Raw genomic sequence first — 25059 nt, 5'->3', positions numbered from 1 at the left:
CCCACAAACTCCTACTCTCCCATCTTCTCTAACTCCAATATCACTCTCACAACTACCCTCTTCCCTTCCTCCCTTTCACCCTCTCCCTTTGCCCTGCCCCTTTCTCACCCTCCTCCCAACCATCCTACCCCTCCCTTCACCTCCTCTATCATACTCCCTAACCCAACTCTTACACATCCTACCCCCAATCCTCTTCCTCTCTCCTCACCTACACCCACCTTTCACTCCCTCTCCTCCTTTACCCTCCCATTCTCACACTCGCACTTCTCTCGCTATCCCCTCCCCATTCCCCCTCACTGCCACTCCCACCTCCCCAATATCTTCTCTCCCACTTCACCCTCCTCTCTCCCCAATGTTCCTCCTTTGTCCACCCCTTCTCCCTTGCCCCCACACCCTCTCAAATCCCTCCCTTTCCTGTCTTTCTTACCCCTCTACCATTAAGTTCTCTCCCACATCCCTCTCCTCCCCCTCCCCTTGCCACATCACCTCTTTCACTTCCCCCTTCCGGCTTCTCAGCCTTTCCTCTCTCCACACTCCCACTGCCCTCAATCTCCCATTTCCCCTCCTCCCCTGCCTCCCTCATCTCCTCTCCCTCCCCCTTCCTCCCCCTCCTACTTCCTCCACCCACAAGACCATGAGGCATAAGTGGCATGAGAATCTGACCATTCGACCAATTGATAATGCTTCATCATTCGACAATGACTGGTTTATTTTCTCAACACCATTCTCATGTCTTCTCATGGTAGTCGTTGCCATCCTAACTAATAAAGAACATTATCTGTTTGAAATATACCCAGTAACTTGACCTCCAAAGCTGAACTTGGCAATGAATTGAACCGATTCACCACTCCCTGGTTAAAGATATTCTTCTTTATCTCTGCTCTTAATGGTCATCCCTGTATCTAGAGGTTCTGCCCTCTGGTCAGAAACCTCCACTCTATAGGAACCAACCTCTCCACATCCATCTAGGCCTTTAAATGTACAATAGATTTCAGTGAGATCACCCTCATTCTTCTAACCTCCGGCGAGAAGAACACTCTGCGTAGGTTAACCCTTTCATTCCACGATCAATCTCATGAACCTCCTCTGGACCCTCTTTTGGAGCACATCCTTTGGATCTCACAATACTCCAAATGCAGTCTGATCAGTGCCTTATGAAGCCTCAGCATTACATCCTTGCTTTTTTATTCTAGTCCTCTTGAAATGAATGCTAACATTGCATTTGCCTACCTTACCTCAGATTCAACCTGCACATTAACCCTTAAGGAATCCTGCACGAGGACTCTCAAGACACTCTGCACTTTTGATTCAGCATTTGCTTCCCATTTAGATAACATTCCACATGTTTATTCCACCAAAGTCCATGAACATACACTTCCCTACACTATATTCCATTTGCCATTTCTCTACCCATTCTCCTAATCTATCCAAGTCCTGCTGCAGACTCCCTGCTTCCTCAACGCTAGCTGCCCCTCCACCTATCTTTGTCAGCTGGTCACAAAGTCACAAATTCTGTCGTCCAGACCATTAAATCTCACATACGTGGGGTTTGATCAAAGACAGGGGTCACTTTGCACTATAGTGCAAGGGTGTATATTTGGTGCGTCAAAAGTCAAACTTACAAAGATTAGTGAAAATAGCAAAAAAACAATAGCCAATATTCACAAGAAGATATCTACCAGAAATCACAATAAATAGCTCCATACTAATTTTGTCTATTGTGAAGTCCTGGTAGTCCCAATCTCTCTCTACCACTGACAGCACTATGCCCCCTTTTATTGAGGCCCCATGATATAGTATCATTAATTACCCACAAAGTTAACTCACGACTATATGTGAATCAGAATATGATGCACCCCACAAGGTCATTCAATTCAACTTATTTAATTGTCATTCAGCCATACATGAATACTCATGAATACAGCTGAAAGAGACAGCGTTACTCCAGGGTCAAGATGCAAAACGCAGTACCAACAGTCACACCCAGCAAGCACAAATGGTATCACAATCACACAATAGAAGTCCAAGCTAGTGGCATCAATCTGCAATCGACCACAATAAGAGCTGGTCTTCTGTCAGGCAGACACTGGGGGGAAAGGGCAGCCCCAACTCCAGCCTGGACGCCAGCCACACCGTTCCCAGTGGAGTGGCCCAGCTTCCCTCAGGCGACACCGTGGCTCGAGGCTTAGTCTTCGCACATACACGATAACAAGCATATATAGAATAACAGTAAAATACAACCAAGCAAAATATATGTGTATATCGTCCAGACCCTTCAGTCCATTAAAATATTCACTCAGCCACAATAGAGCTTGTCTTCTGCTGAGCAAGCATGACTGCAGCCTGGATGCTGTGCCACACTGTGCCCTGGCAGAGTGCACCGGCTCAGAACTCCTCTCTTCCGGCAGCTGTGGCCAGGCCACCCTGTGGCTTTGAGGCCCCGAGTCCACTGGGTGCAACTGAGATCTGCAGTCGACCACAATAGAGCTTATCTTCTACTGAGCGAACACTGGAGGGGATGTTATCATCAACTCCGGCCTGAGTGCTCCAGATTTGGCGCCTCTCTCCTGGCTTGAGGCCAGTACTCACCAGAACTGAGGCCGCGTGCTCCCCTGCCATCCGCGCCTGCTCCCTGCCAACAAACCAGTAAATCAAACTTAAGGCATTCCACATTAACAATGTCCAAAAGGATCCTGCAATCACAAGAAATGTGGCCAAGACAGCCACTCACTATTAGACTGTGGGCCTCCATCAACTCAGGCAACAACACGTTGAGCAGCTCCTTCATTTTCTTTGCCAGCGAGCAACTCGCTGATGGTGTAGACCTACAGTAGTTTAAGTTCTTGATGTGTAGCAGGATCTTGCAATCATTATTGAATTGAATGATCTTTATTGTCATTGTACATAGGTACAATGAAACTCTGTTTGGCTTCCTCTCAGGCGATTAAACAAAGCGGTAGATAAAAACAAGACAGTAATGGAAAAACAGTATTAAATAGATAAGTAGCAGCAGCACCAGAATGTCACAGTAATGCACAAAGTGCCGTTAGTGCAAGTATTTGAGACATTGTGTGTGCTCACAGTTTCAGTCACTGTTCTGTGGGAGTGGTGTGATGGAGGCCACAGCTCTGGGGTAGAAGCTGTTCCTCAGTTTATTTGTTCTGGCTTTTAATGTCTTGAACCTTTTGCTGGATGGTAGCAGGTCAAACAGGGAGTGGCCGGGGTGTGTGGTGTGTCTGGTTATGCTATTAAATGTGGATGCAAAAATTCTTTCTAAAATAATGGCTAATTGCTTGGAAAATATTTTAATTAAAATTATCTCTATGGACCAGACAGGCTTTATTAAAGGCCGCTACTCTTTCTCTAATGTTCAGAGATTGATGAACATTATTTATTCACCATTATCTAAGCAACCTCAATGTGTTATCGCTTGATGCAGAAAAGGCATTCAATAGAGTTGAGTGGCCATACTTGTTCAAAGTATTAGAAAAATTTGGTTTTGGTATTAATTTTAATAGATGGATTCTAATGATCTATAAGAACCCTATTGCCACAGTCATTACTAACAATTATAGGTCTTCTTTCTTTTCACTTTCTCATGGTACTAGACAGGAATGTCCATTAAGCTCTTTATTATTTAATCTTGTATTGGAGCTTTCAGCTATAACATTATGGGAGGCCAAAAGCATTCATGGTATTCCTATAAATGGAACCATACATAAGATTTCTCTTTATGCAGATGATCTTTTGATTTTTATTTTGGATCTTGAGGAATTAATTCCTAATCTTTTGGAAACACTTAAAGATTTTGGAAAATTTTCTGGATATAAACTTAATTTGAATAAAAGTGAATTATTTCCATTAATGCCACTGTTAGTACATATAACGATATTCCTTTTAGAATTCTTAATACATTTAGATATTCAGGTATTATAATTACTAAAAAATATAAAGATCTTTTTAAAGCCAATATCGTTCCTTTAGTAGACTCCATGAAATTACTATTTTCCGGATGGAATCCACTTACTCTTTCTTTAATAGGTCACATTCATGCTATGAAAACAATGATTTTACCTAGATTTTTATATATTTTCCAAAATATACATATCTTCTTAACTAAAAATCTTTTTGATCAAATTGACTCTATTATTTCTACCTTTATTTGGAACAATAAGAAACCAAGAATGAATAAATACCATTTACAAAAACCTAAAAAAGATGGTAGACTTACACTTCCTCATTTAAGACTATTACTGGGCTGTAAATATTAGACAATTGTGTTTTTGGTTATATTTGCTCGATAAGAGCCAAAAATCACTTTGGGTTGATTTGGATTTAAAAGCTGTTAAACAATTTCATTTAACTTCAATATTAGGAGCTCCATTACCTTTACAGCTCTCTAAAATTCCAAATTTAAATTTTTACCTGGTTATTAAACAATCTTTACGGATTTGGCTTCAGTTTTGTAATTTTTTAAACTTTAAACAATTTAAGTTTTTATATTGAAACTTTTTATTTAAACCTTCAATAACTGACCCCATTTTTCTCCTATGGAAAAATAAAGAGATCCTTTTTTTACATATTTATTTTATAATGGTCGACTGATGACTTTTGAAGAGTTGCTCATACACATTTTTTGCAATATTTTCAGGTTAGACATTTTTTACAACAATATTTACCTAAGTTTCCATACTTAGAAGAATCTGATTTATTGGATACCATTTTGAAATTGAATCCTTTAGTGAAAGTTTCCGTTAGCAGAATTTATAATTTACTCTTGTTACAAAAAGAGAACCTATCACTAAAGATTAAACAAGATTGGGAGAGAAAACTTAATGTGACCTTTGTGAATGAAGATTAGGTTCAAATTTTGAAAAATGTAAATTCTTCTTCTATATGTGCCAATCACTGTCTAATTCAATTTAAAATTGTCCATCGTTATTATTTAGCAAAGGACTATCTAAAATATTTCCTAGTGTAGATAATTATTGTGATAGATGTAAAACTGAAGTAGCTACTTTGTCACATATGTTCTGGTCATGTCCTTCATTAAAACTGTCTTGGAAATCTTTATTTTCTACAATCTCTAAGGCTTTTAAAATTAACTTACAACCTAATAGATTAACTGTTCTATTTGGAATAATTCTGCATCATATTCAGGGTATTTCATCTTCAGATCAACATGTAATTGCATTTGTTACATTGTTGGCAAGAAGGGCTATTTTATTAAAATGGAAAGATATCTCTTCCCTTACATAAATTGAATGGTTTTCTCAAATAATGTTATGTCTCAGCCTGGAAAAAAATTAGAAGTAGAGCTTTTGAACCTCGATTTGATTTTGAGAGAAGATGGGGTTCTTTTACTAAATATTACCATTTAATTTTAATTATTCTATATGGTTTCCTTCCAATTTTATTATCTTTTATGAAAAAAAATGTGAACTGGCGGTTGATGAATTTTTTTTCTATATATCTAGATGATGGTTAACGTATTGCTTCCGGGGGTTGATTCCTAATGGGGTTTTTGTAGTTAATGGGGTTTGTTTTCTTAGTTAGATGCGGTTCTTTTTTTTAACTTCTTTTTTCTATATAATTTTTTTTTCATTTTTATGTATTACGATTAGTTTTTTTCTTCAGCTCTATTAATTGTATACATATTAATTTGTTGAAATTTTGTATTATTCTATAGTTGTAGAAGATTATGTATTAATAAAAAGATTTTAACAATGAAAAGTGTCTGGTTATGCTGATTGATTAAATATGTGTTTAGATGGGGTAGTAACACCTTTTCTTGTACCTGAAGAAGCCGCTATGACCCAATGTGACTCCATCTTATCAGAATCATTCCCTCTCGTTAAAATTATGTTACCGAATAAATAAAAGTATCTACCTTAAATACAGTATAGAAACAATATCTACACATCCCCATTACTAAATAAATTGAATATTCCGAAGTGTATGGAAAGAAAGGCAACATAAAGCCGTTATGAGAATCTACTGGGGGGTGAGTGGGGAGACATTGAAGTACACACTCGCAGCAGGATGACAGCAGAATAACAAGGCAATTTGTGTGTGTGTGTGTGTGTGTGTGTGTGTGTGTGAAAATGCGCATCTGTACAGAGTGCGTTTACCAAGTCCCAAGGAACACTATTAGTCATCGGCCACCAACCATAAAAGGCCCCCATTATTGCAATGTTTTGCCTTCTGTCAGTCGGAAAATCTTCTCTGCACTGCAAGTTTCTTTCATGTTAATTTTGTTTAGCAGACTCACGTACAGCACCTCATCAAAGGCCTTTTGAAAATGCCTGCTACTTTATTTAGAGATACACCAAGGTAACAGGCCCTTACGGCACAAAAAGCCCACATGACCATAGATATAATATATCTGATCAATCTTTTGGTATGCTCTTTTATATTATTGGCTGGCTTATCTACATATTTCATCTTGTCTCTCTTGGTTGCTTTTGTTTTTTCATCAACTGGTATTGAAAAGCTTCCCATTCCTCTAGATTCCAATAATTTTTGCTAAATTGTATGCCTTCTCCTTTGCTTTGACTGCCCTTGTCAGCCACGGGAGTAACTTCCTCTCTTTGGAATGGTTCTTCTTCTTTGGGATGCTGTAATCCCACATTTTTCAAAATACTCCCAGAAACTCCAGACATTGCTGCCATACTGTCCTCCTCGCTGGTGTCACCCTACCAATCAACTTCGACCATGCCCCCATAGTCCCCTTTAATCTACTGTAATATTCATACATCCGATTTTAGCTTCTTCCTCTCAAACTGCAGGGAGAATTAGATCCCCAGTATAAACCCAGAGGATTTCTCTCAACATCTTCCTTCACCAACAAACCCATCCCTCTATTTCCGCCCCCTCTTCCCCCTTCCACCCACCACTTCGCAGGAAAGTGTCAAGGGAGCCTCATCCTGTGTCTGCCCCTGTCCCTGGGAGTGCATGATGGGAATCTCACCCTGTGTCTGCCCCTGGGAGTGTGTGATGGGACGGTGTGGCGGGAGGATCATGATTAAATGTTTCCCATCTGTGTTTGTGGGATGTGTGTGTCTTTGTGCATGTGTGGGGGTGTTTGCGTGTGGGTGTGTCTGTGTCCATAGGGGAATTTTTCTGAGAGAGGAAGGTGGGGTAAGAGGGAGAGCACAAGCATTTGGAGTGGGAGAGGAGAGGTATCAAGGGAAGGAGAGGAGAAAAGGAGTGAAGGAAGGCTTAGTAGGACACTATCTAAATGCACTGTGGGTCTGTTCTTCCTGTGTGGGAAGGAACCAGAGAGCAATCAAGGAAACCCTCAGTAAATGGCATAGGTAAATGGTAAGAGACAGATTTGGAGGTGCCCGAAGGTATTTTTACGGTGGTTAGGATTGCATGTGGCTTGGGATGGAGGCAGCATCTTGCAGCATTTATGTATTTACAGGAGCACTTGAAACATGGTGTGCTGAAATACTGGCATACAGTATTATAGCTGGGCACTAAAAACATTATCATAGCTGGAAATCTGAAATAAAAGCAGAATATGTCAACACCCTCAGTAGGTCAGGCAGCGTCTATGGAGTGGGAATCCAAGTTAAGGTTTGGGGACCCTACATTGGCACACTGTAGGCTAAAGGGCTTTTCTTCCCTGTTGAATGACTCTCGGGTGATGCTCAGGATCCTGAATGTCACAGGCTACCCTTTTCTCTTAAGTCATTCCTGATCCTTGAGCAATTGCTCAGGCATACACGAGAGTTAAGTCCCAGGAGAGGGGTCTCAGACCTGGAGAGTTGGGGGGGGGGGGCGGGGTAACAGTGCGACCTCTGAACCTGCCAGATTCTGACCACACAGGTGCTCCCCATCTTCCACCAATCGGATCACATGGAAACTGACTAGTAGCGCTTGCATCCACAGTGATGAAGTGTTTTGAGAGGTTGATGATGAAACATTATCAGCTCCTGCCTGAGAAGCGACTTGGAACTGCTCCAACTTGCCTAGTGGCACCCCAGGTCCACAGCAGATGTCATCTCTTTGCCTCTTCACTCAATCTTGGAACATCTGGACAGCAAGAATGCATACATCAGGATGCTTTTTATTGACTGCATCTTGGCATTCAATACTATCATCCCCTCTAATCTAATCAATAAGCTCCAAGGTCTTGACCTCAATAGCTCCTTGTGTAATTGGATCCCCAATTTCTTCAATTGCAGACCCCTGTCAGCTTGGATTAGCATCAACATCTTTTTCACAATCTCCATCAGCACAGGTGTACCACAAGGCCCCCTACTCTACTTGCTTTACACTTATGACTGTGTGGCTAATGCCATATTCAAGTTTGCTGATGACGCCACTGTTGTAGGCCGAATCAAAGGTGGTGACAAGTCAGCAGATAGGAGGGAGACTGAAAATGTGGCTCCATGGTGGCACCACAGCAACCTCTCACTCAATATCAGCAAAACCAAGGAGCTGAAACTTTGACGAACTCCTATAGATGAGTGGTGGAGAGTTTATTAACTGGCCGCATCACAACCTGTTATGAAAATACTAATGCCTCGAATGGAAAATCCAACAAAAAATAGTGAATTTGGTCCATTCCATCACCGGTAAAGCCCTCCCTGCCACTGAGTACATCTATACAGAGTTTTGTCGCAGGAAAGCAACATCCATCATCAGGGACTCCCTCCACCAAAGACATGCTCTTTTCTTGCTGCTTCCTTCAGGAAGAAGGTACAGGAGCCTCAAGACTTGCACCACCAGGTTCAGGAAAAGTTATTATCCCTCAGCAGATTCTGGCTCTTGAACCAGAGGGAATCACTTTACCGAAATGTTCCTGAAACCTATGGACTAATTTTAAATACTCCTTCATCTCATGTTTTCAATATCTGTTGCTTATTTATTGTTATTTCTTCTTTTTTTTTCTTTTTGTATTTGCAGAATTTGTTGTCTTTTGCACACTTCTTATCTGCTGTTGGGTGCAGTCTTTCATTGATTCTATTATGGTGCCTTTTCTCCTTGGAGTAAGGGAGGATGAGAGGTGACCTGATAGGGGTGTATAAGATGACGAGAGGCATTGATCGTGTGGATAGTCAGAGGCTTTTCCCCAGGGCTGAAAGGCTAATACAAGGGCACAGGTTTAAGGTGCTGGGGAGTAGGTACAGAGGAGATGTCAGGGGTAAGTTTTTTACGTAGAGAATGACGAGTGTGTGGAATGGGCTGCCGGTGACGGTGGTGGAGGTGGATACGATGGGGTCTTTTAAGAGACTCCTGGATAGGTACATGGAGCTTTGAAAAATAGAGGGCTATGGGAAACTCCAGGTAATTTCTAAGCCAAGGACATGTTTGGCACAGTTTTGTGGGCTGAAGGGCCTGTATTGTGCTGTAGGTTTTCTATGTTATTAGATCTATTGAGTATGCCCACAAGAAAACGAATGTCAGGGTTGTACATGGTGACAGAAGTGTATTTTGACAATAAATCGACTTTGAACTTTGACTTCACCTCACCAACTCTGCAATATGTCCAGGAAATTAAACATGGTGCATTCAGAATAATGTCTATCTTCCCCATGTCTGATCTACTCCCACTCTGTACTGTCAATGACCATCACCCCTCACTCTACCCGGCATTGGTCTGATCTGGGAATAATCTCCTCTCAATCCCAGCATCTCTCCTTATGTATACGGTCTCCTCTGGACCCCTCTCTGCTGTGGTCCAACCTCCAATCCCCTTCCTCTCATTCACTCCCTGCCCCCTTTCATCTGCTGTCACTCTCACTCTACCTCACGATCCCCCTTCGCTGTCCTTCAAACATTCCCTTCTCCCCCTCATTGCCCCTCTCACGATCTCTCCTCTCACTGTCTCACCCATTATCCTTCTCTCCCCGTCACTCACCTCTCCCCCACTGTGCCTCTCATTGAACCCACACTATCTCTCTCTAATCTCAATGATTCCTACCCACCCCTCAGATTCTCCGTCTCCTCACTGGCTCTATCTCTCCCTACCCCCTTCACTGTTTCTTCTCTCCTCCCTCACTCTCCCTTCCCACTGTTACTGCCTCTCCCTGTCTCCTCCCTCACTATCACTAACTCTCTGTCCCTTCACTCACACCCCCTGTCCCCTCCGTCACTATCCCTGTTCTCACCCTCCCCACCATCACTGACTCTCCGTCTCCTTCCTCACTCTCCCTTCCCTCCATCACTGACTGCGGCCTCTGGGCGACACTTTTGGCTGCGATCTCTCACTTTCGCGCCTCCTCCAACCTGCGCTCAGCCGCCCGTTCTGATTGGAGGGCGCTGCTGAAGTTTGGTGGAAGACCCGCCAATCATGGCGCCGGCCGCGGGATGAGTGACACCAACCAGTCCGAACAGTGGCGACCAATCAGAAGCGGGCAGTGGGGGCTCCGCGAGTCCGCAGAAACACGTGACGAAGGCAGCGGGCCTCTGGACCAATCCGGCGCCGGCTTGGTAAAAGCGCGGAGACAGGGAGAGAGGTCGGTGTAGAGCCGGAGAGCGCAAGGTAGAGGGACGGGGCGGAGAGAAGAGACAGACTGATCCCCGCCTACTGAAGAGAGAGGGCGACCTAGAGATTGAGGGGCATGGGGATGACGGGGCATAATGAAGGGGGTAAGAGATGTGATCGAAAGGAGACGGCCAGGGTCCAAGGGATGAGTGAAAGGCCGAGAGATGTGGGGTGGAGGGTGAAGAGAAGAGGTGGGGGTGTGGTAAGGGCAGGACTAGGGAAGAGGGTGACCTAGAGGCACAGGATTTTGAAAGTGTTGACAGAAATATGAGGGAGTGCAAAGGTGGCATCCCAAAGATGGGTGAGTGGTGACCCAGAGATGGGAGGGTCTGGGGGTGGACAGGAGAGGGCAGAATGGGGGTAGGGGTGTGCCCAGCTGGGAGAAACGGGGAAGTGGTGCCTCACAGATGAGGGAGGAGGTGTGAGTAAGTGGAGCAGGGGGTAGGAGGAGACCCAGAGACCAGAGTGAGGCGGGAGGAGATGACACAGGCAGGGGAAAGGGGAGGACCCATAAAGGGGCTGGGATGTGGGGCAATCGAGTAATGGGGAGGAGTGGCAACTCAGACTGGGGAAAGGGGTGAGGATAGGGAAGGGTGGAAGAGGAAGAGGGGGGTGGGTTGACCCAGAGAAGAAGGGTGAACCGGCCCATGATGGGAGGGAGGTGAAGGGTGCTACCAGTAGATGGGGTGTAAAGGGGGTTCCCAATGAAGTTGGGGAGGAGTTTTAAGTGGTCACACTCTGACACTCCGGAGTGAAACGGCAGCAGGCCAGATGCAGGGTTCAGGGGTTGACCCAGAGAGAGTTGGATGTGTTTCAATGGATCACCTGGAGATGCAGGGGTGAGGGGAATGGGGCGACAAAGGTGAAGGAGGGGTGTGGGAGAGGGAAGCACAAATCACTGACCTAAAGACCCTGTGGGGGAGGGAAGGATGTGACTCGGACTGGGAGCTGATGGGGATAGGTGGTGTCACAAATCATGGGAGAGGAAAAGGTAACCTGAACCAGAGACAGGTAGGGATGGGGAAGGGTTAAGTGGGAAACAGAGAGAGTGAGGGTGATGGGGAAGGGGTGTTCATGAGGGGTAGAGGGATGGGAATGGTAGAGGGGGGGGAAGGGAATGACCCAAAGATGGAGTAGTGAGTGAGCAACTCAGATTGAAGGGGCAACTAATCGACAGGATGGGGATTGAGGAAGAGACGACACAGAGACACGGGGAGAATTTGGGCAGCTCAGAGATGGGAGACTCAGGTGGAAATGGGGAAAGGAGGAAGGTATCCAGGGGAAAGGTAAGAAGATGTTGAAACCCCTTTTTACCATGCCTCTGGAAACATGGCTGGTTATCCCTTACCTTTCTTGAATTCCTTACATCTAGGGTCGATATGACTTGGGTCCCACCAGACCGGGAGAGCCAGCATGTTTTGACCACCCACTCCCCAATCTGAGCGAATACTGCTCTGTAAATTGCAGTTATCAATCAGCAAGAAGCAACTGCGTACAATTATAAAGTATATTTACTAAGGAGGAATATTTCCTCAGGAGGAAAGCAATCAGCATTACCAGAGACACCACACACCCCAGCCACTCCCTGTTTGACCCGCTGCCGTCCAGCAAAAGGTGCAGGACACTAAAAGCCAGAACAAATAGACTGAGGAACAGCTTCTACCCCAGAGCTGTGGCCTCCATCACACCACTCCCACAGAACAATGACTGAAACTGTGAGCACACACAGGGACGCCAATACTTGCACTAAAGGCACTTTGTGCATTACTGTGATATTCTGGTGCTGCTGTAACTTATTTTCTGCTACTTATCTATTTAATACTGTTTTTCCATTACTGTCTTGTTTGATTGCCTGAGAGGAAGCCAGAGTTTCATTGTATCTGTGTATAATGACAATAAAGATCAGTCATTCATTCTAATATCAGCTTTATCACAGTTTGTAGAAAATGAAAAGGGCACATTACAGTTAACCCAGTCCAAATGCGCACACAATTGGAGCTCATTTTGAAGTTGTTCTTTAATTCTTGCGCAGGACCCACGGTCTGCGTGAGAGCACACAGCAACTTCTGAAAGTTGCTCCAGATCCATCTTGCAGAAACAGGCTCTCCCACGGCAGTGCTGCTCCTTCCTCCTGAAGCCATTCATCTACACAAAGCACCTTGTGCAACAGGGACAGCATCCTCAGCCTTCTTTCCTCCTGTCTTCTCCCAACTCCCGCCACAAAAGACCTTAACCCACGCCAGTGTCTGTCACAAAAACTTCCCTGCCCAACATTCTCGAGAACCTTCTCCCAATTCCACCATCCTGATTGAATTACACAATGTTCCTAAGCTGAACATCACAGCCCCTTATCTTTAGCTCAAACCCAAACAGGCTGAAAGCAGAACAGACAGCTCTTACAGAACTGGTAATACCTACAGCATAGCAGTAAAAGTCTTAACCAGGGAGTTACAAAGGGAAAGGTCGGGGTGGGGGGGGGGGGGTGATATTTGTTCACCAGGAGAAGAGATTGACACTCGTGCCATCAGGTTGGAGGTACTCCGATGGAACGTAAAGTTTGCTCCTCCACCCGAGGGTGCCCTCATCTTGGAACAAGAGGCCACGGATCGACACGTGAGAATGGGAATTGGAATTAAAATGTTTGGCCATCCGGAAGTCTTGCTTGTGGCAGATGATGTGTGGTATGAATACCAATTTTCTCCTTCTGCGGAATAAACAGTACTTTTGGTCTAAGATGTTCTGATGAAGGATCTCAGCTCGAAAACACCAACTGTTTATTCTCCTCCAAAGATGCTACCTGACCTGTTGAGTTCCTCAAGCATTCTGTGTGTGTAAATAGCCTGTAGTTCTGCTGGTTATTGCTACCTGTAAGAATGTATCATGATTGGGATTGTATGTATGGAAATCAGGGATTGGAAGCTGCACAAGATTTCAGCTGGTCGATAAGCATGCAACAGGAACAATTCTGAGCCGAAGTTTCAGAGCAGCTTGGTGACTGTTGCCCTTGTTCACAAGTGAAGTTAGAAGGAAGACCACGTGTGAGCTGTCACAGACCAGTTGACAGGCGACGTCACTTCTTCATTCAGAGTGGTGACAATTCAGAATCCGTCAGCACAGGGACAGCCTGAGGTGAGCTGCAGGGTGGATTTAAGGGGAAGTCGAGTGAACAGAGATCTAGGAAAGAACATTGCTACAGGGTGACGGGAGGAGACAGAACAGAAACACTGGCAGAGACCGGCTGGATCTCTATATGGTACGCTGAATGTGCAGCAGATTCAGCAATGACCTGAGACTCAAGATTTAAACTAGAACTGATTTGTTTATCACAGATCAAAAATATCAAACTCCAGTCTAATATGATCAGCACAAATGCTCCTGGGCGTGGTGAACTGCAGAATCTGACACCATCAGTCTTGAACTTGCAACTGGACTCACTAAATGTGACGGTTTAAAAATTCAATACAGTTATTTAAACATCTTCCCGTGTTTCGGCAGGTGGGATGATCGAGTAAATCTCTGTGTTCACATAGGACGGGTGTGTGGCCTCAGTGTGAAATCACCACTGTAGGAAGTGGTGTTGTAGGAACTGTCCCCTCCTACATTCAGAGCAGGAGAAAGGCCTCTCCCCAGTGTGAACTCGCTGGTGTACCTGCAATTTGGATGAATGACTGAATCCCTTCCCATACTCAGAACAGCGGAAATAATTTCTCCCTGCTGCGAACTATCTGGCGTCTTATCGGGTCAAACTTCATACCAAATCCCTTCCACGCTTAAAAGCAGTGCAGAATCTACTGTCCAGTGAGGATAAGCTGCAGTTTTCTCAGGGCCCTGGCTTCAATGAGAAACTCAAAGAGAAAACTTTCATTTCGGACAAAGTAGACACACATTTAAAGCCAGGATGAGGAGCCTACTTGTCAAATTCCAGTCCATTAAACGTGAACATCAGCAGAAGAAATCCCTCCCTTGCCCAGTGACCAGGATGCAGGGCTGGGTTTGATGGGCGGCGGCAATAACACCAATCGCTTTTGGATATTCAGCAACTGATCATTCAATATCCACAAAGAAGCTACTTTAAACTCTTTTCCCCAGTGTGAACTTGCTTGTGGTGTCTCATCAGCTGGGATGACTGAGTAAAGGCCTTCCCACATTCAGTGCAGGAGAATGGCCTCTCCCCAGTGTGAATTCGCTGGTGTGTCACGAGGTGGGATGATCGAGTAAATCCTTTCCCACACTCAGAACATGTGAACGGTCTTTCCGTACTGTGAACTCGCTGGTGCTCCAGCAAGTGGAATGATTCAGTAAACCTCTTCCCGCAGTCTGAGCAGCTGAATGGCCTCTCCCCAGAGTGAACTCGCTGGTGTCTCATCAGGTAGGATAAGTGAGTGTACCCCTTTCCACACTCAGAGCAGGTGAACTGCCTCTCCCCAGTGTGAACTCGCTGGTGTTTGAGCAGAGCAGATGACTCGATGAATCCTTTTCCACAGACAGAGCAGATAAATGGTCTCTCCCCACTGTGAACTCGCTGATGTTTCTTCAGGGAAGATGACAGAGTGAATCTCTTCCCACAGTCTGAGCAGGTAAATGGCCTCTCCCCAGTGTGAACTCGCTGGTGCAGCACTAAACGGGATGAACTGGTGAATCCCTTCCCACAAAGAGAACAAGTGAACGGTTTCTCTCCAGTGTGAACCCGCTGGTGTGCCTGCAGGTGGGCCGAACGTGTAAAAGCCTTTCCACATTCAGAACAGGAGAATGGCCTCTCCCCAGTGTGAACTCGCTGGTGCCTCAGCAACTCAGATGATTGAATGAATCCCCTCCCACAGATAGAGCAGATGAACGGCCTCTCCCCACTATGAACTCGCTGGTGTGTCTGCAGTTGGGATGACGTAGTAAATGCCTTCCCACAGTCAGAGCAGGAAAATGGCTTCTCCCCAGAATGAAGTCGCTGGTGTCTCATTAGGTGGGACGAGTAACTGAAACCCTTCCTACATACAGAACAGGTGAACGGTTTCTCTCCCGTGTGAACCCGCTGGTGTATCAGCAGATCAGATGACCAAGTGAATCGCTTCCCACAGATAGAGCAGATAAAGGGTCTCTCCCCAGTGTGAACTCGCTGGTGTGTCTGTAGGTGAGATGACTTAGTAAATGCCTTCCCACAATCTGAGCAAGTGAATGGTCTCTCCCCAGTGTGAAGTTGCTGGTGTCTCATCAGGTGAGATGACTGAGTAAATCCCTTCCCACACTCAGAGCAGACAAATGGCTTCTCCCTGGTATGAACTCGCTGATGTATCATCAGGTGGGATGACTGAGCGAACCCCTTCTCACATACAGTGCAGATAAATGGTCTCTCCCCATTGTGAACAAACTGGTGTGTCTGCAGTTGGGATAATGTGGTAAACGTCTTCCCACAGTCTGAGCAGGTGATCGGCTTCTCCCCAGCATGAACTTGCTGGTGACTCATCATGTGGGATCAATGAGTGAACCTTTTCCTACACATGTGCAGATAAACCGTCTCTCCCCACTTCGAACTTGCTTGAGTGCCTGCAGCTGGTATGCCAGAGTGAATTCCTCCTGCTGTCAGAACGCTATGGTCTGAATGTGCTGATGTAACTTCAGCCTGGATGACTGGGAATACTCCCTCCCACAGTAAACTCTCTTGTGTATCTGCAGGTTGGCTGAATGAGTAACTCCCTTCCCACACTGAGTGCAGGTGAATGATCTCTCCCTGCTATCAATTCTCTGAAGTAACTTCAAGTCAGATGTCAGACGTAGTGATTCCCTTGTACTATCAATGCAGTTGAAGAACTAATCTCTAGTGAACAAATGCTGGTGTGTTTTCAGCATCCAGTGGATTTCATTTACATTAAACAGAAAATTTCATTTTGGACTCAAAGTAGATGCACATATCCATCTAAGATGGATAAATCTTCTCCAAGGATCCACAATGAATATATTGGTTCTACAAAGAAAATATCTATTCTCTCCTTCAGTGATTAGAATGCAACTTAAAAGGTTTATCTCCAGACAAATTCATCCAAACCTCACCCCTACACTCAACACATGTTTGGGTTCTCCTTGCTGTGACTGGAGTGCTGTCTTCACAGGAATCTCCTCCTTCACATTCAAAGGTCGACCGTATCCAAGTGCCAGTGAACCGACAGCCACAGCTTTGCCTTTTGTAACCTGAAAAAATATATACAGAAGGCATCAACAGGTGAAGGACAGCATTTCCAATTAGATCATTTTAGTCCCTATGGTGAACTCCAATGTCTCACTGATACAGTGAGGTTCGACCCAATTTGGAGGAATGATTCATCATCTACTAACGCTGCACAGTTCAGACATCGCAACTATCAGATTCTCTGTCTTCCTGTCTGCGTCAGAAAGGAAAGGCCCATTCAATCAACTGCCTACCATCAGTCTCTCAGTTGGTTCTGTTTGCCTCTCTCCATCATGTTCTGGGCATCTCCCACTGTACAACGAGCACATGAAATTACATGGCTTTGCCTGGAGACTTTCAAATTATTTTATTTAGAAATACACTGCCCTACAACCCCTAACCCAATCAGAAGACAATTTATAATGCCCGGTATGTCCTTGGACTATAGGAAATTGGAGCACCCGGATCACATTGGAGCATTCCACAGGGAGCATTAATTGACATTTTTATTAACTGGAAGGTAGACACTAATTTCCTCTAGTTCTTGAGTTCAACTAAGGATCTTCTAGATTTGGACATATGCTGGTTCCGGACATCCGACCTGATGGCACTATTCATCTTGGGTTTCAAACAGCGTAAAATCATAAATCCATCTGTCTGAAAGGTGCCTTAGAAGTTCTTCATCAGGAGAAAATCGGTACTATACTTTTACACCGAGATCCAGATATTCCGATTTAGATATCTGGAGCTTGGCAGCATCCGCTCTCGTTCCTCCCACCAGTGCTTCCAAAGCGGGGGAAGCACTGGAAGTGTTAATCATGGCTGCCGCAATACCCAGAAACCCCCACGAGCCAGAAACCAGCCGATCCGTCGCGGTCCCAGCGAAGCCCAGGGGCCTCAGAAATGGCGCCAGCACCTTCGCTCATTAGCAGAAAATTTCCGGGGGCCCGGGTGCGGATCGTGGGACAAAGGAAGAGGGGAAGTACCTGGTCTGTCCCAGGGTGCAGGGCCACGGTGCGTCCGGAGCTCTCAGGGGTGGTGCGGGCCCAGGTGCTGACGAAACCCTGGCCCGACCTGCCAACCATCCTCCGGAATCTTTTGTCCGCATGCGCGACCTTCGGGCACGGTCCGCGACTCTCGGCGTCTGCGCACTTGATCGGCGGGTCACCGATGGCGCTTTCTCTGACGCAAAGCCTTCTGGGTAGGAACGGTGCCATCGGCAGCATTTGGACATACCAGTTCTCCGGCACCTGCCTCAAATCCAGTCAATATTTTCATGTGGAAAACTCAGCAGTTAATTTAACACAACAAATACAATGTATTCAATATCAACCGGCAGTCTTTGTGTCAAAATTCAAAGTACAACAGACTTATGAATGTAGATATGAAAAGAAAATATGAGTCAGTCAGCTTACCAATGGTGCTGATATGATCTTTCATTCAAGTCAAGTCAGGTCACTTTAATTGTCATTTCGACCATAACTGCTGGTACAGTACATAGTAAAAATGAAATAATTTTTTCAGGACCATGGTGTTACATGACACATACAAAAAAAAACTAGACTGAACTACGTAAAAAAAGCAACATATCATACCATATCCTCATGGTCTGATTACACCCTCCTGCTCTATGGTTGGAGACTTTCTGGAGCCCTAAATCTGGCCCCTCTTTGATTTCTGGTCCTGATCCATTCACCATCAACCTGCTTCATCATTTAACACTCAGACTTCAGAAGGCAGTGGCGTATTGCGACAAGTAAACCGCGTGAGACACAGCCCTCAGTTAAAATTACCTATGTGTAATGGCAAGACCTGAGCTAGACTGAGGGACTGCTTCGTGGGGCAGCTTCACACAGCCACCACCACACATGGAATTTCTCAGTAGCCACTCATTTCATTTCTACTTCCCATTCCCATTCCAAAATATCAGCCAATTATCTCCTTGAACCAACCTCTCTCCTTCAATCCCTTCTTGCCCTGAAAGTTTTTCTCCTCTTGGGAAGCTCTTTCTGTTACTCCCACATTAATCCTATCTGTGATGGATGCCATTCCAAAAGTAGCCTCTTTGACTCACATGCTCTGGTCTTGCCCTCTTTTGGAGAAAAATTGGAAAGATATTTTTGGTATTATTTCAACAATTTTGAGTATTAATTTACATTCTCACCCTACTACTGCAATTTTTGGCTTACTAATAGTGGATAATAGTTATTTATCTCCATCAGCTCATCGGATGATTGCATTTGTTACATTAATGGCTAGAAGATCCATTTTATTGAACTGAAAAGAGATTAATCCTCCAACTACACTCCAAAGGTTTTCCCAAACTATATCTTGTTTAAATTTAGAGAAAATCAGAAGTGTTATTTTTGACCCTCCTATTAAATTTGAAGAAACCTGGAGACCATTTATTCAACACTTACATTATGAGCTAAATTGACCTTTCCCGAACCTCTTTCATTACCTTTAAATATTTGGATAGAGCAGCGGAGTTATTGACACTACTCTTTATATCCGTTATAATATAATAGTCCTGCTTTTTTTTCTCAGTTCAGTTTGTAAGTTAGTTTTTTTTTCAATTTGGGTTTTTTTTTCACTGTATAAATACAGGATGAGTTTGGGAGATTTGTTACATTTGTGTTATCAATAGTTTATACCTGTATACACTGCTCATTAACTTTGTATTCCCAATCTCTCTCTATTTCTATTGTTACTATGTTTTGTTTGAAAATCAATAAAAAAGATTTAAAAAGAAAGAAAGGGAAGCTCTTTCTCCATTCTGAATAAGCTTTGGTCTGACCATCACAGGAGGCTAACTCAGTCAGGTGAAGCAGAGGCATCACAGGAGAGAAGCCGAGCTCTCAGCTCATCCACGCATGGCACAACGATCCCTTCCTTCCCAACAGATTATCCCTCAGTCCCTTCCACAGGCCAACGGACTGCCTTTCGGAGTTCCCAACTAACTCTGTCCCCAGACCCTCACTCTGCTCAGTGTTGGGGTGGAGGAAGTCACCTTCCCTCCCCACCTCAACTCAAGTCAAGTCATTTAAAAAAAGTTGTATAGGTATATGGACAGGAAAGGAATGGAGGGTTATGGGCTGAGTGCAGGTCAGTGGGACTAGGTGAGAGTACGGACTAGAAGGGCTGAGATGGGCTGATTCCATGCTGTAATTGTAATATGGTTATAACTCACTTTTATTGTCATTTGGACCATAACTGCTGGTACAGTACACAGTAAAAATGAGACAACGTTTTTTCAGACCACGGTGTTACATGAAACAGTACAAAAACTAGACTGAACTACGTAAAAAACAACACTAGACTACAGACCTACCCAGGACTGCATAAAATGCACAAAACAGTGCAGGCATTACAATAAGTAATAAGCAAGACAATTGGGCAATAAGGTGTCAGTCCAGGTTCTGGGTATTGAGGAGTCTGATATCTTGGGGGAAGAAACTTGCACAGTCTGGTCATGAGAGCCTGAATGCTTCGGTGCCTTTTCCAAAAAGGGAAGGAGGAGAAGAGTTTGTATGAGGGGTGTGTGGGGTCCTTCATAATGCTGTTTGCTTTGCGGATGCAGTGTGTAGTGTAAATGTCCATAAGGGCGGGAAGAGAGACCCCGATGATCTTCTCAGCTGACCTGAGAACACTTCTCAACACTTTATACATACATTTACTCCGGTGAAGAGGGGGTTAAAGTGGATAACTGGAGCGGGAGAGGATTGTACAAGACATCTTACTCCAACAAGACGGGATCCTGCTGAGACCGCCCGGGAATATTGCTCACTGCGCCAGTCTCCCGGCCTAGGGGAATCGTCTGACAGTGGGAACGCAGCGAAAATTCACTGCAATGGATGGTTCCTGGAATGAGGGAGGGGGATGGTCCCATGAGGTGACATTAAGCAGAGCGGATCTGTCATCAGAATCAGGTTTAATATCATTGGCATGTTTCATGAAATTTGTTAACTTTGCCACAGCAGTACAATGTTATACATGATAATATAGAAAGAAAAATAAATAAGTAAATTAATTACAGTAAGTATATATATATTAAATAGGTAGACTAAAATAGTGCAAGACAGAAGTAATACATATATTTTAAAAAGTGGGGTAATGTTTATGGGTTCAACACCCATTTAGAAATTGGGTGGCAGAGGGGAAGAAGCTGTTCCTGAGTCGTTGAGAGTGTGTCTGTACCTCCTTCCTGATGGTAGCAATGAGAAGAGGACATGACCTGGATGATGGGGGTCCTTAATAACAAACGTCGCTTTTCTGAGGCACCGCACCTTGAAGATGTCTCGGACATGACGGAGGCTAGTAGCCAAGATGGAGCTGATTAATTTTACAACTTTCTGCAGCTATTCTTTTGGACCCCAGCAGAAGCTCCGCCACTACAGACTGTGATACACCCTCTCAGAATGCTCTCCGCGGTACATCTTTAGAAGTTACCGAGTGTTTTAGGTGACAAAACAAATCTCTTCAAGCTCCCAATGAAACATAGCCCCAGTCTTGCCTTCTTTATAGCTGCATTGATATATTGGCACCAGCTTGGATCCGCAGAGATCTTGACACCCAGGAACTTGAAGCTGCTCACTCTCTCCACTTCTGATCCATGAGGATTGGTGTGTGTTCCTTCATCTCACCCTCCCTGAGGTCTCTGTTCAGGAGACTGAGAGAAGATTCAAATTGAGAATCTTCCCGCGTTTCCACAGAGTGGGTGACCTCTCCCTCTCCCTCTCCTGTCCCGGATGACGGAGGGGTGTGTTTGCTATGTCAAATCAAATCGAATTCAAGTTTAATTATCATTCATGCAGACATGAATGCCGCCGAATGAAACAGCGTTGCTCTGGGGCCAAGCCGCTATTGATGGGACAGTTCCTCGCAGTGCGCAGACGCACATCAATGCAGACTGTCATTCCACCGGTCGAACACTGGGGGGCAGCAACCAACCAAGAGCGGACGTAGGCCGTTCGGGGCGGTGATGAGCTGCAATTCATTCCCCTCTGCTGGGCAGAGACTCCCAGGAATTCTCTTCCCCTGAGGGCAGGAAGGATGGGAGGGGGAGGGGGTCCTAAACAACTGGCTTTTGTATGTTAAAGGAACTGAAGGGTGAAGATGCGAGGGGAAAAGGCTGACTGAGGTGAAACTGTACCTGTGGCGTAATAGGGCATGTGACAGTTGTCCCACATTGGAGGCTGGAACACGAATTAAGACGCAGTGTTGGGGCAGTGTGTCAGGACGCGCAGATGCTTTCCTGAAAATGGACACTGGAGCGCGCAGATACTGGAATCTGGAGGAACTAACTCAGCAGCATCTGAGAGGAATGCACCGTCCACATCTAAGATGGAGCGAGTGTTGACGCGAAATGCCTCTAATACCATTCCGTCTGTGGAGTCTGTTCCGCCATTTCATCATATCTGATTTATAATTTCCTCTCAACCCCATTCTCCTGATTTCTTCCCATAACTTACTAAACAAAAACCTATCGACCTTTAAATACACCGAAAGATGACCCTATATAGCCACCTGAAGCAATGAATTCCAAAGATTCACCCACTCTGGTTAAGGAAATTGTTCCAAATCTCTTTTCTAAAGAGAGCTCTTTGTTTTCTGATGTTCTGCCCTCTGATCCTAGACTCTCCCTCTATTGGAAATACCTTCTGTTAGGCCTGCTGCAGCTCCCTCACCCCAGTCTCTGTCTGGCGAATAGGATTCACCCAATGCTCACTCCAGACTCATCACCAGCAGACTATTTAACCCCACGACCTAAACACAATCCCTCTTCATTAACGGGTAGGCCGAGGCATAATCACAGGAGCTGGTTATGTTGATTGGGGTTCAAGCAAAGGACTGGGCCTGCAGCTGGGGTTTTTCTCTCAGGAAGGAAGGAGGTAGGGGTAGAGATGTCAGGAAATGGTGGAGAAGTTGGGAGGTAGTGAATGTGAGATGGTAGTGGGTGATAAGAGTTGTATGGAAGGAGGCGAATGGCAGGTTTCTGGGAAACAGAGAAAGACTCGGCCAATCGGAGATCTTAGTGGCTTATCATCTAGTGATGAAGACAGTAGACAGGATTTAAAGAAAGTAAGGAAGGAAGAATAGAAGGTTTTGTTTAATTTTGAATGTGGACCCGTTTCTGATATCATTCCAATTTGACTTGATTTGCGGGGGAAAGAGTATTAGGAGATAGTGTGGGTGCAAAAATCTTAAGAGATTGGGTGGGCTCTGTTAGAATTTTATAAATATAGTTAGCAATGTGAGAATCCTTTGGGGTTAAAAGCAGTGGGAGGAAGGAAAGAAGCACCAAAAATTATGTTGAAGAACGGTGGTTTTGTGGAGTAATGTCTGGAGAGCATCCAAATGTATCCATGGACCAAGTTATAAATTATTTAGTTAGGGGGAGGGGTTCGTTGTGGATGTTAAACGTTTATAAGGGTTTTGTGGTAGAATTAGTGTTAATTAAATTTGATGAAAGATTGCCGAATGGGGTTAATTTTAGGTTACATGTTTCAGTATGTGGCTTGGGTCTGCCACCCCCTCTGAGATGTTTTCAATGCCAGAAGTTTGGTCGGATAGCAGCTGTGTGTAAGGGTAGAAACCAGTGTGGTAGATGCAGTGGGGAATATGGTTATGGCAATTGTGGAAAAAGGCTTAAAGCCAAAATGTAGCAAATGCAGAAGTGAACATATTTCAGAAAGCTGTGGAAGTACAGCATGTTGGATTGAAATGGGCATATCATATGCAGAGGCTCTGCAGAAAGTGCAGACACAGCATCAATGAGACCTACTGATATCCAAAATACAGACAGATTGAAGTCAATGAGTAAAGTGCATTATTGTACAACAAAAGATTCTCTGTTGATGAGGTTACATGGTCTGGAGGTTTTAATGTTCGTAGTACTTTATATAGGGTTGTAGTGACACAGATGTGAAGATGAGTAATAATACCTTGTGTTCAACTCAATAGCTGAGGAATCAATTCCTAGATCGCTTGGTTATAATAAAACGAGGGCTGTTCCTGGTGGATGGATGAACCGTGATGGAGCGGAATAAAACTTGTAGGAGATTTCATAAATGTAGCTGGCGACACTCACATCCCGTAACTGAACAAAAATAAATGATTGATTTAATTATTTTTAAAAAACTCAGCAGTGGCAATGCCAGTGAATGTAAAGGTGATTATTCTTTCTTGTTGGAGATTGTTAACGTATGGAATTTTTTGTGGTGTGAGTTCTGCAGGTCACTTATTACCCAGAACACCCTGCTTGTAAATTCAGTCGGTCCATTTTCCACACTTCCCTTCCTTTTCTCGATTGGTCCCCATCTTTTATAATCCTACTGACTTCAATGGATAGCTCGATTATATCTCTTCCCACCCCTAACTCCTGTAAAAATGCTATTCCTTTTTCTCAGTTTCTTCACCTCTGCTACATCTCTCCTCAGGACGTGACTTTCCAATCCAGGACATCAGAGATCTCCTTCTTCTTTAAAGAACAGGGTTTACCTCCCTTACTATCGACACTCCGTTCACCCGCATCTCTTCCATTTCCCGTACATCCGCACTCGCCCTATCTTCCCACCACCTTAACGGTAATAGAACTCCTCTTGCCCTTCACTACCACATCAGCCTCCACATCCAACACGTTATCCTGCACAATTTCCGCCATCTCAAATGGGACCCTACCCCTAAACATATCTTTATCTCCCCTTTCCGTTTTCTGCAGGAATCACTCCCATCAGGATTCCCTTGGACAAAGGACCTAGACTCAGCAGTTCCTCTGAGACTCACTTTATTGTTAATACAGAGAAGAAAACAGAGTTGCGAGAAATGCTTTATATTGTACACTACCTATACCACTAATAGGTAGGGCTAACTTAAGCAACCCCAAGTAGTCTACACGAGTGAATCTGCAGATGCTGGAAATAAATAAAAACACAAAATGCTGACAGAACTCAGCAGGCCAGAGAGCATCTATGGGAGGAGGTCGTGATGACGTTTCGGGCCGAAACCCTTCATCAGGAGTGAAGTAACATGGGATGGTCGAGGGGGGATAAGAAGTGGAGGGAGGGATAAAGTAGAGAGCTGGGAAGTGATAGGCTGGAGGGAAATGGGTTGGGGGAAGGTGGAGAATTATGGGAAATAAAAGAGTGAGAAATGTAGGGCTGGGGGGAGATTATAGTGAGGGGGGATAAAAGCGAGAGAGAGAGAGAGAGAGAGAGAGAACCAGACTAAAATAATAGATAGGGATTGGGGTAAAGGTGGGGGGCAGGGGTATCAACGGAGGTCAATGAGCTGGATGTTCATGCCGGCAGGATGGAGGCTACCTAGGCGGGAGATAAGGTATTGCTCCATCGACCTGCGTGTGGCCTCATCCTGACAGTAGCGGAGGCCATGGACAGACATGTCG

The 25059-nt window shown here is 44.7% G+C and overlaps 1 protein-coding gene across 1 annotated transcript in view; it reads right to left on the bottom strand.

Annotated features, from left to right (window-relative positions):
- Positions 1-620: 620 nt before the first annotated feature.
- The window catches only part of LOC132381745 (zinc finger protein 521-like), a 69944-nt gene continuing 45505 nt past the window's right edge, over positions 621-25059 (bottom strand). The window contains exons 15-17 of the mRNA XM_059951317.1: positions 17504-17905; positions 16547-16678; positions 621-15962 (exon numbers count right to left, since the gene is read on the bottom strand). Coding sequence (XP_059807300.1) covers positions 14565-15962; positions 16547-16678; positions 17504-17905 — 1932 coding nt within the window. The 3' untranslated portion in view covers positions 621-14564. The remainder of the gene's footprint in view (positions 15963-16546; positions 16679-17503; positions 17906-25059) is intronic.

Source organism: Hypanus sabinus, chromosome 26 (assembly GCF_030144855.1).
Source record: "Hypanus sabinus isolate sHypSab1 chromosome 26, sHypSab1.hap1, whole genome shotgun sequence".
In the NCBI taxonomy this organism is placed as follows: domain Eukaryota; kingdom Metazoa; phylum Chordata; class Chondrichthyes; order Myliobatiformes; family Dasyatidae; genus Hypanus; species Hypanus sabinus.
Note: the sequence above shows the minus strand (reverse complement) of the source record. Positions and strands in the feature narration are given on the sequence as shown.